This window comes from Anopheles merus, chromosome 3L, assembly GCF_017562075.2.
Source record: "Anopheles merus strain MAF chromosome 3L, AmerM5.1, whole genome shotgun sequence".
In the NCBI taxonomy this organism is placed as follows: Eukaryota; Metazoa; Arthropoda; class Insecta; order Diptera; family Culicidae; genus Anopheles; species Anopheles merus.
The window spans coordinates 1,439,083-1,453,735 of NC_054085.1; the positions used below are offsets into that span (position 1 = coordinate 1,439,083).

Consider the following 14,653-nt stretch of genomic DNA (forward strand, 5'->3'; position numbering starts at 1 on the left):
TTTTACTTTACTTCATCTGCAAGGATTGGTTTCATTTGGTTATTGGCAGCTGTCTTCCGATATGACCGTGCGGGGCAGCCTTAGTGTGACAGGTTCTTCTGTCGTATTTTTCCGATTCCACTTTGCCTTCCCGGTGTCAAAAAAATCGCACACGAAGTCGTGCGTTGGAGTGGGAAGATAAAATTAGCAGTTTTCCTTTCGCTGGCAGTGTGAATTTACTTCTCAATCATCTGTGAGTTGGTGCAAGATGAGTGGAATGATTCGACTTCCAACGGTGCTTGCCAAGAACGCGCTTTCAGCGGTAAGTGAAAGTAGTTTGAATGGAGTGAAAAGTTTACCAACTACACCACCGGGCACAGTGGAAATGTGGGCCGTTTTCCGTGCGCGAGACGGTTCCAAGTGCGATTTACTCTTGTGCACGAGATGGATTACACAACGTTGTGCAAATTTCGCAACAGAGAATAACGGTGGTTACAAACTTGTGCGGTCGGCGCCCGCCGTTATGTAATAAGTTTAGATAAATAATTAGCGATCTATTCGAATCTGAAGGAAAACGTGCTCGACGCGTACCTATTGTGGGGTTGTTAAAATAAATTTGCATCCTCCAGTTGGTGTACCCGTACCCCTGTACCCAAGGTAGCAAAGCCAACTAAAACAATCCAGATCATTCCGTTTCTCGATTCGTTTGTAGGTTATGTGAGTTTTGTTATCTTTGCTCTGGTGCTGGCTGTTTTGATAATCCAAGTACACTGGTGTGCTTATTTTTATTAATTTCGTGCTTATGTTTCGATATCATTTTACGCGTAGGTTCGAGGCTTGACTGCTGGTACGTCACAGCGCAACCTGCATTTCACCGTTGGACAGAATAATGCTAAATCGAACCCGGATGCCATTTCGCGAGAGTATCCCGTCGTTGACCATACTTACGATGCGGTCGTTGTTGGGGCCGGCGGTGCAGGACTGCGTGCCGCTTTTGGGCTGGTTGCGGAAGGATTCAAGACTGCCGTTATTACGAAGCTGTTCCCTACCCGTTCCCACACCGTCGCCGCCCAGGGTGGCATCAATGCCGCACTGGGTAATATGGAGGAGGACGACTGGAAGTGGCACATGTACGATACGGTGAAGGGCTCCGACTGGTTGGGAGACCAGGATGCCATCCACTACATGACGCGCGAGGCACCGAAAGCGGTCATTGAGCTGGAAAACTACGGTATGCCCTTCTCCCGCACGCCCGACGGCAAGATTTACCAGCGTGCCTTCGGAGGACAGAGCTTGAAGTACGGTAAGGGTGGACAGGCGCATCGCTGCTGTTGCGTTGCGGATCGTACCGGCCACTCGCTGCTGCACACGCTGTACGGTCAGTCGCTCAGCTACGACTGCAACTACTTCATCGAATACTTCGCCATGGACTTGTTGATGCAGAACGGCGAGTGTGTCGGTGTGATTGCGATGAACCTGGAGGATGGTAGCATTCATCGCTTCCGTGCGAAGAACACGGTGCTGGCTACTGGTGGGTACGGCCGTGCGTACTTCTCCTGCACCTCGGCGCATACCTGCACCGGCGACGGTACGGCCATGGTGGCGCGCGCTGGATTGCCCTCGGAAGATTTGGAGTTTGTGCAGTTCCACCCGACTGGCATCTACGGTGCCGGTTGCCTGATCACGGAGGGCTGCCGCGGTGAGGGTGGCTATCTGATCAACTCGCAGGGTGAACGGTTCATGGAGCGCTACGCGCCGGTGGCGAAGGATTTGGCCTCGCGTGACGTTGTGTCCCGCTCGATGACAATCGAAATCCGCGAGGGACGCGGTTGCGGCCCGGAGAAGGATCATGTCTACCTGCAGCTGCACCATCTGCCCCCAGAGCAGCTGGCCCAGCGTCTGCCGGGCATTTCGGAGACGGCAATGATTTTCGCCGGCGTTGATGTAACCCGCGAACCCATTCCCGTACTGCCGACTGTGCATTACAATATGGGTGGCGTACCGACGAACTACAAGGGCCAGGTGCTGACCACGGAAAATGGTGCCGATCGTGTTGTGCCGGGATTGTACGCGTGCGGTGAGGCCGCTTGTTCCTCGGTGCACGGTGCCAATCGTCTCGGTGCCAATTCGCTGCTCGATCTCGTGGTGTTCGGTCGTGCTTGCGCCAAAACGATCGCTGAGGAGAATCGTCCTGGAGAGAAGGTGCAGGATCTGAAGCCGAATGCGGGCGAAGCATCGGTTGCCAACTTGGACTGGGTGCGTAACGCCGACGGACAGGTGCCGACATCGACGTTGCGTTTGAATATGCAGAAGACTATGCAGACGCATGCTGCCGTTTTCCGCGAGGAGAAAACGCTCCAGGAGGGCGTGCGCAAGATGGGCGACATCTACAAGACCATCAAGGACGTGAAAGTGTCGGACAGGTCGCTGGTGTGGAACTCGGATCTGGTGGAAACGCTTGAGCTGCAGAATTTGTTGCTGAACGCAAACATGACCATCGTCGCTGCTGAAAACCGTAAGGAATCGCGCGGTGCTCATGCTCGTGAGGACTACAAACAGCGTGTCGACGAATACGTAAGTAAACAGACCCAAACAATGCAAATATTCGGTTAATTGAAACGTAACGATGGTGCTTATCGAAAAGTGTAAAAGTCAACCGAAAGTCATAATCAAATATTTAAATTAATTATTAACCAAGTAAAATCCATGTATGTACACAAAGGTTAAAATATTTTAATACGTTAAGACGCATTTCATTTGGAACGTGATTACACCTTCCCTACTGGTCTTTGTTATCGGTGAAAATGAGACATGATGTCGTCACAACACACGAATTTCACCACCGGTAGAAATTGGGTGTTACCGACGCATGATGTTTGTTTTGTTTTTACGCGTTTTTTTTTTATCTGCGACGTAATGTTTTCTTACACTTTGTTCCTTTTTCACTCGTGTTTCCGCCACAACAGGACTTTAGCAAGCCGCTCGAGGGACAGCAGAAGAAGCCGGTGGAAGAGCACTGGCGTAAACATACGCTGACGTGGATCGATCCAGCCACCGGTAACGTCACCATCGACTACCGTCCGGTCATTGACGAAACGCTCAGCGAGGAATGTGCTACCGTGCCGCCAGCCATTCGGTCTTATTAAACAAACAACAAAACAACAACCGAAAGATGTTTGCTGTCGTGTGATCTATTTCGGGAGGGGGGTATATCGCTACAACGAGGATGCAAAGAAAATCAGCCTACACCATCTCACGCTTTCGCACGTTTTCCTTCTATCGGCAAGAAGCGTGCGCGTTGCTAGCAGCTTGGCTATTGAAAGTATTATGTGAGTATCAAGCGTATATAACCCAACACCATGTGATTGTCTCTGAATGACCTTGACCTTGAATAACGAGACAGCAACTTAGTTTTGGATTGTGAGTGAAGTTAATGAGGCAGACAATCAGCCCGCTGATAACGGATGCAGGCGCCTGTTCGTGATCTCAATGCACTGCACTAATCACGGTTTGTTTTTATTTTTTTTCATCTTTCTTTCAGTAACAGCATACGGATCCGATCACACCCCATCACTATTTATTGCATCTTGAATGTCGACATTTTACGTAAGAGTGAAGAAAAAAACTGCGTGAAGAAAGCTAAAAAACGGGCACCTTACAACAAACACAGTAAGGGTAATGTGTGAAAAGGGTTTTGAAGCAATGCTGCTGTAGACGACATACCTACCATCAAGTGTCAATCCTCGCCCCACTGCCAGTGGCATGAATAATGGATCAATTTTGCACACAATTTTGTGTTTTGCTGGCAATTGTTCCATTGTTCTAATAATGTCTTGATCGTATGAAGATACCAGTGAGCGATTTGAGAGAATAATTGCAATGACGATTTAAGACGGCAACGATAAGTTAGGAGAAGTTTTGTACGCGAAGAAATGAAAAAAATAACGAGCCGTATTAGTGAGAAAAGCGTATCCTGAGTTGGATAATTTATTTAAATCCAAACACTATTCATTACTGTAGGCAACCAGAAACCAAAAGCAAAACAAAAAAACTAAAACCGAAATCTTAATTGGTGTACTTCATTAGATTTAGTATGCGATGTGCATGAAAAAAAAAAGAATTATTTGCAAAAAAATAAACCCCTACACATTGGAAATCGAAACTGAACCAAATGGACGATAATAAAAACATGTTGGTGCACCTTGCAGCACAAAATTAAAAAAAAAACCCTTAGGGGGATGTGTTTGATAGCTGATGTCCATGGAAAAGGTCAGAGAGCTTGCAACTGCCGAAGATATTCTAGCTAGCCGTTGTACACATCACTGGCCCTTGTTTTGATTTTCACAGCTTAAACTTCCGTACCGGAAATCGATCGTTTAGTTTAAGATTATATTTTTTTTAAACTAGTTTGTTAGTGACGTGAAAGCATGTAGTTATTTGACAGACGTAAAACAAATTATTCAACAATAAAAATTACAACACCACACAACAATCACTACAAATCATGTTCGTTTGTGTTTCTTTCCAAGCAAGAAGAATTGTTAATCGATATGCAATGATAAATACTCTACCTCATCATATAAAGTGTGTAGTGTGAAATTAGTGGCATTGATGCGATGCAAGAATTTTGCTGGTAAAGTTTCTTACCAAAACGAAAATTGTAACAACACAAAATAAACGTTAATACCAGTACAATCTAAATATAAATAAAAACTGTTGAATCATTATTTGCAAAATAACAAACAAACAAACAATACATTGTATTAAGACCGTTACAAAAAACCCTGCGTTCAAAATTTCTGCAACCGTGCGAAGGGAGCAACAAGCTTGATCTGCTGCTCCTGGCGCTGCTTTAGTTTGTGATACATTTTTCTCAAACGAAAAATAGAGAAAAACAACACTTCAAACAATGAGAGAACGCTAATGCCAAGACACAAGCTGAATGCTCCACCAAGATTGGCTGCAGAAAGAAAAAAAAATACACACAAATACAGTCAACATGCTTCTCAACCTGGGATGGTATACTTCAGATAACGGCAGCGAGTGTTGCATCCGATCGTAGTAGCCATACAGACCCCATATTCGGACGCTCAATTTTACTGCTGTTGTTGTTTTAGTTTGTAAGATGTTTTGCCATCCGTGTGGGTCTGAAGGTGCTCGAAATGGATTCCAAAATCGTTGCCAATGCTTAATACTTACACAGAAGCGAAATCCACGACACAACGACAATTCTTCTGTTGGCTGCCACGGCCTGATTGCTCATAAAGATGTGGAAAATGAACTCAAAATCAGTGAGATTCGTTTCTTTACTAGAATTGAGAGAAAGAAAAACCACAAACGTTCAATGATGCGGCGCTGCATCGCATATTTCACGGCCAAGTACTCACTAAAACGGATTAATCGAAAAGTTGTAGGCAGAAAAGTTGGAAACAATCGAGGCCGTTTTGTACGTTACATCACTGCACGACGGTAAGCAATTGCATTGCAATCTTTTAAACATATCTTGTCGTGAGTAAAAAGGAAAAACAGTATTACCTAGCTGTTTAAAGTTGATTTTGGTGGTTTGTTGTTCGCATAAACTTACAGTAATTTTCTACAAAACACATTGAATCGTAGACAGTGCAGTTTCTAATGCCCTGTCCATTACGACCGACCATCGGTCGGGGCAGATGGAACGGATGGCATCCGCACTTTCGGTGCACCTCGTTCCGCAAGCATTCGAGCGTGCATGCTGGCTGGCGGTACCTTTCGATCGGCGGACTGAAGTCGCTCCCGACGATACAATCTCGCTGGCTTTGGGGTAGTGCTAGGACCTGCTCCGAGCAGCGCGAGTCCGTCGGTAGAACATTAACGAACGTCTCCTTACCCAAGCGTATCAAGGTAAGTGGAGACGCCTCGACGGCGAAATCGTGTGGATGGTGTATCATGAGCTAGTTTTTGTTGGTATTTAGTTGATTAGATTAGAGTAATTGAATCACGGGCAGCAATCGTGACGCTCACCATAAAGCCTTCCGAGTAGAGTGCCCCTGATTTGCCGTCCGATGCCTGCGGGTAGCCGGTGCCGATGACGCTCAGGCCCCCGTGCATGCCGTACGTATTGACGACGAACGGGTCCTTGTTTCCGCGCACGTTTGGGTGATAGTTGAAGGAGCAGCACGCACCGTAATGGCTCGTGGAACCTATCCACCCGAGGAATGCGTGTTTGGCAAAGCAGGGGAACTGCTTGCCCGCCCAGTAGCACACCAGTATGAAATCCTCACAAATCATGCCCAGCTCATCGATGGCCTGCTCGATGGTGTAGTTGTTCAGCTGCAGCACGTTGTCAATCATCCGCAAGTCTTGCGGCCTGGGAAAGGTCCACTGATGCTCGGTGAAATAGCCCAGCGAAGGTAAATTTTTGATCACGGATTCTTTCGTCGCACCGAGAGGCAGTTTGCTAGATGTGCGGAGAAACATTAAGTCAGCAAGTATAGAATTAGCCCTCCTGTGTCACATTTTCCGAGCAGCTTCACTCCTCCTCACATCTTTTCTACGAATCGTTCCGCCTTATAGTCGACCACACTCTGTGGATGGCACAGGGTTATGCCGGGAAAGGGAACTTGTACAATCTTCATCTCGGACGCAATCGTCATACGCGTCGGCGAATCGACAAACTTCTGCCACAGCAGGTAGATCAGTACGATGCCGAAGACGAAGAAGGCTACTATGATGGCGATCCAAAGCAGTCGCACGAATCCGGTTGTAACCTGTCGCTGCAGATAGTACATGCCATGGATTTTGGACATGGACGCAAAGTCGTAGAACGTATCGCGTACAGCATCCCACACGAGTTTACCAATTCCCTTGGCTTTGCCGAAGGTTGTTCTGTTTTGTTGGCGGTTTCGATAGCGCGGTAGCTGGGAAACACGAACCGGCTTGGGTTGAAATATTCCCGGCGCAGGTGAAATGTTCATGATTGCAATGTACTCGCGTGCGGCTAAGAAACGGTACTGTGCGGTGTAGGTTTCATGACGGATCACATTATTACTGTATACTTTCAGAGAAAAAAACTCTTCTTTATGAACCATGTACTACGGGGAAGGTGAATGCATGAATAATTAAACAATGGTTTAGCAGAACACGAGTGTATGATTGCATTATTGAATGAACGGTGTAATTGTTGGCGAGCTCTTACAGCCTCTACCCACCAGTACTATAATTATAATAGGCTCATAAAACCAAAACAAGCACAAAAAGCTCTAAATTTATTCATAAATTAGAGCGTACACATCTACTCCGCATACACATCTAAGGACTAAGACGAGCCGGGAGCAGTCCGTTGATCGATTATAAGGGTTTTAAGTGATTGCTATTGAATTTAAAAGTCTCCCTGAAAAGATTTTTTTTTATCGTAAATTAAAAGCTGTCTATGTTTTAATTCAAGGCTCATCTTTATTAGAACGGTATTTCACATAAAATTCTTCCCTACGTTGTGTTGCTAAAAACCACTTCGTTTTACGATCCAGCAGAGAGAGAGCGATGCCGGAAAAACGGGAGCTGTCAAAAGCCACATGCTACATTGACAGCTGTCAGTTGCCTGCAGTCACCCAATGAACAAAAATTCAAAATATATGACGCCAAACATCACGGCCACCTAAATTTTCCAAAAAATTTACATTTCTTTACACTTCTCCTATCTTTCAAATGGCAATAAACATATACGCGACACTGGTCTTTTAAACAATCCTTGTGACGTACGAAGAGTCACCACACGAACTACCCCATCCAACCCCGGATGGACTTCAACGATCCTAGCTAGCGGCCACTCACACGGGGTAACGTTGTCCTCCTTCAGAATAACCATCTGCCCAACAGCTACGCGTTGAGGGGCGGGAACCCGTTGATTGTTATTATGCAGCTCACACAAGTACTCCGTTTTCCATCGCTTCCAATGACGTTGGACAAGTTGTTGTAGCAATTGGTATTTGCGGACTCGATTTTCAGGAACGTCCAAAAAATCGTTGTCAGGAAGGGCCAACAATGCTGTCCCAATGAGGAAGTGACCCGGTGTTAAAGCATCCAATTCTGCAGGGTCCTCTGATAATGGTGTCAATGGGCGGCTATTCATTTGTCCCTCAATCTGCACCAACACGGTCGTCATTTCAACAAACGATAAACGTTGTTGGCGTAATAGTTTTCGCAGAGTACGTTTGGACGACTTGACCGCCGCTTCCCACAAGCCTCCAAAATTGGGTGCCCGTGGAGGTATGAAATGCCACTCAATGTTATTCATGGCAGACGCTCCATGCACTGCCTCTATATGGCGGGAATCGTTCAGCAGGCGATACAATTCAACAAGCTCACTATTAGCGCCGCGGAAATTAAGTCCATTATCGGAATAAACCTTTGCAGGGAGACCTCTGCGAGAGACGAATCGACGAAAAGCCGCTAGGAAAGCCGGTGTGGATAGATCTTCAACTAGTTCCAAATGAACCGCTTTCACTGCAAAGCAGACAAATACTGCTACGTAAGATTTCTGTGCAGCTGCCCTACGATGTACAGGTTTTAGATAAAAGGGCCCGCAATAATCTACACCTACTACGGAGAATGGGCGTGAGGGTGTAGCACGAGACAACGGAAGTTGTCCGACTGGCTGAATAGTTGGCTTGGGATCCGCCCTCAAGCACTTTACGCATCCTTTGCAAACGGAATTTACAACACGGCGTCCGTTGATCACCCAATACTCTTTCCTCATCTCCGCCAAAGTAATACGAGGTCCTCCATGCAGTGTTCTTTTATGATACGTTTCCCCGATTAGTTTAGCAAAGTGATTGTTGCCTGGCAGAATTATAGGATGCTTACTGCAGTGTGGAATAAGCGTTTGACGCAGACGGCCACCAACGCGCAGTAAACCATCGGTATCGATGTACGGTTGAAGAGATTTCAATCGTGAATTCGTAGATACGCATTTTCCAGACGACAACTCTCGTACCTCTTGCGGAAAATATGCGTTTTGCAGCATTCGTACAATCATCTCTTTCGCATTCTTCAACTCGTTGGCAGAAAGAAATGTTTTTTCTCCTGGGCTCTCTTCTCTTTTAAACGTTTTCCAACGTAGATAATAAGCGGTGAATTTTAACACCCGCCAGTAGCAAGAGAACCGCTTTAACCAATCTACAGATTCAAGGGATGCTGTAGCAACGGTTAACTTCTTTCGCTCCAATATTTCCTCAGAAGGCACCTCCAACAAATTATTTCCTCTCCACTCCTCTTGTGATGATCTTAGCCAAGCAGGACCATGAAACCATAATGTGGATGTCAATAACTGCATGGGAAGAACTCCCCTTGAAACCAAATCCGCCGGATTTTCCTTTCCTTTAACATGCAGCCATCTACACCCTTTGCCTGTGTCTTGTATTAGCGAAACACGATTTGCCACATAAGTTGCCCATGTGTGCGATGGAGATTTCAACCAATGTAAGACCACAGTTGAATCGCTCCACATAAAGGATTCAATATTATTCAATTTCAACGCCGTACTAACATGAAGCCATAGCCTGATAGCAATCACTGCTGCACACAACTCTAGTCTGGCTAAGCTTACTCTCTTTAATGGCGCTGGTCTCGATTTAGCAGCCAAAATTTCTACCTTTCGCTGTCCATTCGCATCTTCGGATCTCAGATACAAGACAGCACCGTATGCCGCTTCAGAAGCATCGGCGAAGCAGTGAAGCTGAATTGATGTAGGTTCTGTCAGACAAACGTATCTGGGTATTTTCAACTCTGACAGTAAAGGAAGATTGGAATGAAACTCTTTCCATTCATTCATTAGTTCAGTTGGTAATGTATCGTCCCAATTAAGAGAGGCGAGCCATAACTTCTGCATCTTTATCTTCGCCCAGGAAACAATTGGAGCCACCAAACCAATAGGATCAAATAACCTGGCAATCATCGAGTATACCTTTCTTTTCGTTAGAGGCTCGACAAATTCATTCGTATTCGCTTGAACATACAGATGGTCTGATGCTGGTAGCCATACAACACCTAGGGTTTTGACTGGATCATCAGATATGAAATTCACTTCGGTCTTTGAAGCACGGTCTTTGGGTGGGATGCTCTCCAACAACCTTTCCGAATTTGTACTCCACTTCTGCAAACTAAAACCTCCTTTGCTAAGCAATGCTACTAGCTGTTTGTAAAGCTCGGCAGCTTCCTCTTCCGTATTAGCACCTCCAATGTAATCGTCCACATAGAAATGGTTTAAGAGTGCTTCCTTTGCCATTGGAAAGTTGTCTCCTTCATCATGAGCAAGCTGATGCAACACGCGAGTGGCTAGAAATGATGAAGGTGATAGCCCAAAGGTGACTCGCTGAAGTTCTAATATTTCTATTGGTTTTGTGGGATCACTCCTCCACAAAATTCTTTGCATCGGTCTATCATCTGGGTGGACCATTACTTGTAAATACATTTTTTCGATATCAGCCGTCATGGCAATTGGCTGTAGGCGAAACTGTAGCAAAAGATTTAATAATGTTTCTTGAATAACCGGTCCCTTCAACAGAACATCATTTAAAGAGTAGCCGCTTGATGTCTTTGCCGATCCATCAAAAACCGGTCGAATCTTTGTGCTAGTGCTCGACTCTTTCAATACAGGGTGATGAGGTAGGAAACATTCCATCCGAACCTCGGATGTGCTGGATACTTTCTTCAGATAACCTCGAAGTATATACTCATCAATCACTGCCGAATACATTTCTTTCAACTTGGAGTCTCGGTCAAAACGACACTCTAGATGGTGAAATCGTTTTAGTGCAGAAGATTTGGATTCACCCAAGCTACGACCAGATAATTTGTATGGTAATTTCACTACGTATCTGCCTGTATGATCACGTTGATATTGTTGCTGAAATTTAGCTTCACACTCTTGTTCCTCTAGTGTCCATTTTATCGCTTCCGGAATTTGCTCTAATTCCCAAAATTTCGCTATCAGGTCATCAAGCGAAGAACTAACACCCACATGCATGATGGACTGTGGAACACTGTGAGAGTTTGGATCTTCTCTTTGGCCTTTTCCTGTCGCTAACCAACCAAAAACTGAATCAATAAATGCTGGCAACCCTCTTAACGGATTGCGAATCATCACTGCACCATTGTTTCTTGGCTGCAAAAACTCATGATAAAATTCAGAACCAAGTAAGAGATCGATTTGATTTCCATTGCCTATGTCCGGATCGGCTAATTCAAATTCTGTTTCTAGAAATGCAGTGTCAATACGCTCAGGTTGATAGCCTGTTATCTTGGGCAGAACCGAAAAATTCATTCGTCGCCTGTAGCTTAAGTTTCGTGACGCTATTTCTGCCTCAACGGTTTTAGCCGTCAGAACGGTACATTTGCCTACTCCTATCAATTCCTGACCGCGACCCTTACCAGTCAATTGCAACATTCGACAAAGAGCTTCAGACATAATATTAACTTGAGCTCCGTTATCAAGCAAAGCTCTTGCTAGTTTCCATTTTCCGGACAAATTTCTGACCATTACAAGCGCCGTAGATAGAAATACATGATTTTGAGCTGATGAAGTTGCTGCATTAATCGATGGCGTTGCAATGTTTGTGTCGGTAACGTTCAAGTTTGCCATTTGTTCCGGCAGTGCTATATTCGTTTGATCTCTATGTAAAAGAACGTGATGTTTTTTGTGACACTTCGCACATCTAAATCTCATCCGGCAGGTCAAGGAAACGTGCCCGGGATGCAAACAGTTTCGGCATAATCTCTTTTCTGTAATAAATTGGTACTTTTCTTCTAGCGACATATTCTGAAATGTTCTACAGGCATGAAGATGATGCTGCTCACCGCATTTTGCACATTTCTGTATCTTAGATGCTACGTTCATGGCCAAATGACGTTCCATTGTCTTTTTCTGTTTACCGATTGGAATTCGATCTTCTGTGACGGCATCTAACACTCGAGATTGGGTATGAAGGAACTTTACCAGCTCATCAATGCTATGGCTTTTACTTTTTTCAGCGTGTTTTTCCCAATCATGATGCGTTTTTTCATCCAATTTGGTAAGCATTATTTGAATGATCAACATGCCCCATTCATCGGTTTTTTCTCCAAGCTGCTTTAAAAGTTTGATATTACGCTCGAAGGTATCTACTAGCGCGTGAATTTCCTTTTGGCTCGATGAATTTAGCGTGGGATATTGTAACAACGAATTAATGTAGCGCTTTTTCAATATATATTCATTTGAGTATCTCTCAATGAGTGCGTTCCAAGCCGGAGCATAACTTGCTCCTGTTGACGGAAAGGAATTAACCAAACTTGCTGCTTCTCCTTTTAGCGATTGCTTTAAATATGATATCTTGTGCACTGGAGCCAGCTTTGCATTATTATGAATGTTTGCTTCAAACATGTCTCGAAAAGGAAGCCATTCATCATAGTTTCCTGCGAAAACAGGAAGGGACAAGTTTGGCAATTTTATAAAGGAGCTTGGTTCTTCAGCATTGTCTTGAATGTCACTTGCGCTTTCTTTCACTTGTAATGTTGGAGCGAGAGGTACGATCATCTTCTTTCTTAAAAGATCTGCTATTTGCATGCAATTTTCATCCACTTCATCCAATAAATTTTCATTTTCATCAGCATTGCATTCATCGTCTATCATTCGCAGCTCATTTGCAACCATCTTAAATTCTTCCCAGCATTTTTCTAAGCGATCAAGCCGCGTCATTGCTGCACCAGATTCAATGCCAATTGCTTTGTTAGCAAAATTTTCAATTCGCTCGATGGAACGCAATATGGCGTCTCTCTGTGCCTTTTTGCTGGTAAGCTGTGTGTGTGCTTTGTCATTTATTCCCATTTCACAAGCAAGCTGTGCCATTTCTTCACGATTGATTACTGTTTCTTCTATAGAAGTTTCAGCATAGCCCTGAAAATCTTCTTCTTCTTCCGAGACTGCTTTCGACATATTCTGCTTTTGTATTAAACGAAATGTTACGAGAACTTCTTTTCCCGAAATTAGGTAGCCAATCAATTATTTAAAAGATTAAACTCGATCGTAAAACACTACCACTCCTAGAAATCGTTTAATTATCCAAAACGCACGCGTTGAGCAGGTTTGTCTGTAGCCCTTTCTCAGGTAATGTGGCACGCCGCAGCACAAGCTTTGCTCTCGCTAATGAATCGTATGATTATACCTTGTTCTTTACTTGCCTTTGTGTTAAATCACATCAGAAACATCCTGGTCACCAAGCACCATGTTTTAATTCAAGGCTCATCTTTATTAGAACGGTATTTCACATAAAATTCTTCCCTACGTTGTGTTGCTAAAAACCACTTCGTTTTACGATCCAGCAGAGAGAGAGCGATGCCGGAAAAACGGGAGCTGTCAAAAGCCACATGCTACATTGACAGCTGTCAGTTGCCTGCAGTCACCCAATGAACAAAAATTCAAAATATATGACGCCAAACAGTCTAATTATTAGCGTATGAAAAACAAAGATTATTTAAAATGTCATTATTAAACTTGTATTGTCTGGAAAAGCAAACGATTATTCATCCTAGAACTGTAGGAAGTTGCTAAAATGTAAATGAAAATTGCATAGGAAAAGCTCTCATGCAAATCTAAGAAAGGCGATACGAACTGCAAAATTTAGCCAGGATAAAATGGGGATTTCAGGACCTCATACCGGTCAGCATCAATTATTCAGCATCAGTTCCTAGGTTCATAGGTTCATGATAGGTTCCAGGACCGATATGGGTTTATGATCAGTTCCAGGATCGGTATGGGTTCATGATCGATTCCAGGATCGATATGGTCTCGTGATAATGCTTTAAATTCTGTATTCTGTGATGTGTTAGAAGCGGCGCTTACAATTCCTAAATTCACGGCTGAATGAGCCGTCGTAGCAATTGGCCAAGAGTTGGTTTGTGTACGTATCAGGATGTGTGTAGCATATCTGCAATACATATTTACTTACTTACTTATCTGGCGCTACAACCGCTTTGCGGTCTTGGTCTGCCTCAGGAGTATCCTAAACCGCTTACGGTCTCGCGCCTTCGTCTGTCAGTCCGTTATCCCGGCCTTAATGGCGGACGCCTCCACGCCATCTTGCCACCTAAATTTGGGCCTACCACGCCTCCTCTGTCCTTGTGGACGGCCTAAAAAGACTTTACGGGCTGGGTCGTCCGTTTCCATGCGTACAACATGGCCAGCCCACCGGAGCGAGCTTGATACGCTTTACAGAACTTATTATAATATACACTATCAGCTATAGACACATTGTAACACACTTTGGAAAGCCAAATCACACCATTGCAATACATTCATTATTGATTCACACACTCAGAAAATCAGATCATACCTTAACAACGCATAAAAACAATTGTGACATACTTATCAGAACCAACCGAAACGTACAATATAAGCAGGAAGAGTTTATGCATTATAATCCAAAGCAGGAACAGTATAAGCATTAATCCCAAAACAGGAACTTATTGACAAGAACCATTGTGTTTTAGTAAAAACAATATCTTTCCAACATACAACCCGGAAACCAATTGTGCGAAACCCTTAACTTCTTTTGAGTATAAATAAAACTAACTCCAATAACGGCAGGTCAGATTCGTTCCGGCTGTCAGGAGTTGGACTATGTCCATCTAACATCTATAGACTTCTCGTTTAAAGAGTTTAGTT

The 14,653-nt window shown here is 44.3% G+C and overlaps 2 protein-coding genes across 7 annotated transcripts; one reads left to right on the forward strand and one right to left on the reverse strand.

The window, feature by feature from the left end:
• Positions 1–110: 110 nt before the first annotated feature.
• Positions 111–4,022, forward strand: LOC121598756 (succinate dehydrogenase [ubiquinone] flavoprotein subunit, mitochondrial-like). Its single transcript, XM_041926028.1, has 4 exons — positions 111–301; positions 808–2,553; positions 2,946–3,308; positions 3,521–4,022. Exons 1-3 carry the CDS (start codon positions 248–250, stop codon positions 3,123–3,125), a joined length of 1,980 nt encoding a protein of 659 aa, XP_041781962.1. The 5' UTR covers positions 111–247; the 3' UTR covers positions 3,126–3,308; positions 3,521–4,022.
• Positions 4,023–4,381: 359 nt separating this feature from the next.
• On the reverse strand, positions 4,382–13,425 carry LOC121598751 (sodium channel protein Nach-like). 6 transcript variants are annotated; one of them, XM_041926023.1, is made up of 7 exons: positions 7,448–13,425; positions 6,502–6,968; positions 5,980–6,415; positions 5,564–5,909; positions 5,367–5,481; positions 5,179–5,288; positions 4,382–4,939 (listed from the first exon to the last, which is right to left on the reverse strand). In XM_041926023.1, the coding sequence occupies exons 2-7, from the start codon at positions 6,930–6,932 to the stop codon at positions 4,770–4,772; spliced, it is 1,608 nt and encodes a 535-aa protein (XP_041781957.1). In that variant the 5' UTR covers positions 6,933–6,968; positions 7,448–13,425; the 3' UTR covers positions 4,382–4,769. The 6 variants fall into 6 exon arrangements, 4 of the variants coding, with proteins under 4 accessions (XP_041781957.1, XP_041781955.1, XP_041781956.1 ...); XM_041926021.1 differs by having other exon boundaries at positions 6,502–7,049; XM_041926022.1 differs by having other exon boundaries at positions 7,167–13,425.
• Positions 13,426–14,653: the final 1,228 nt, after the last annotated feature.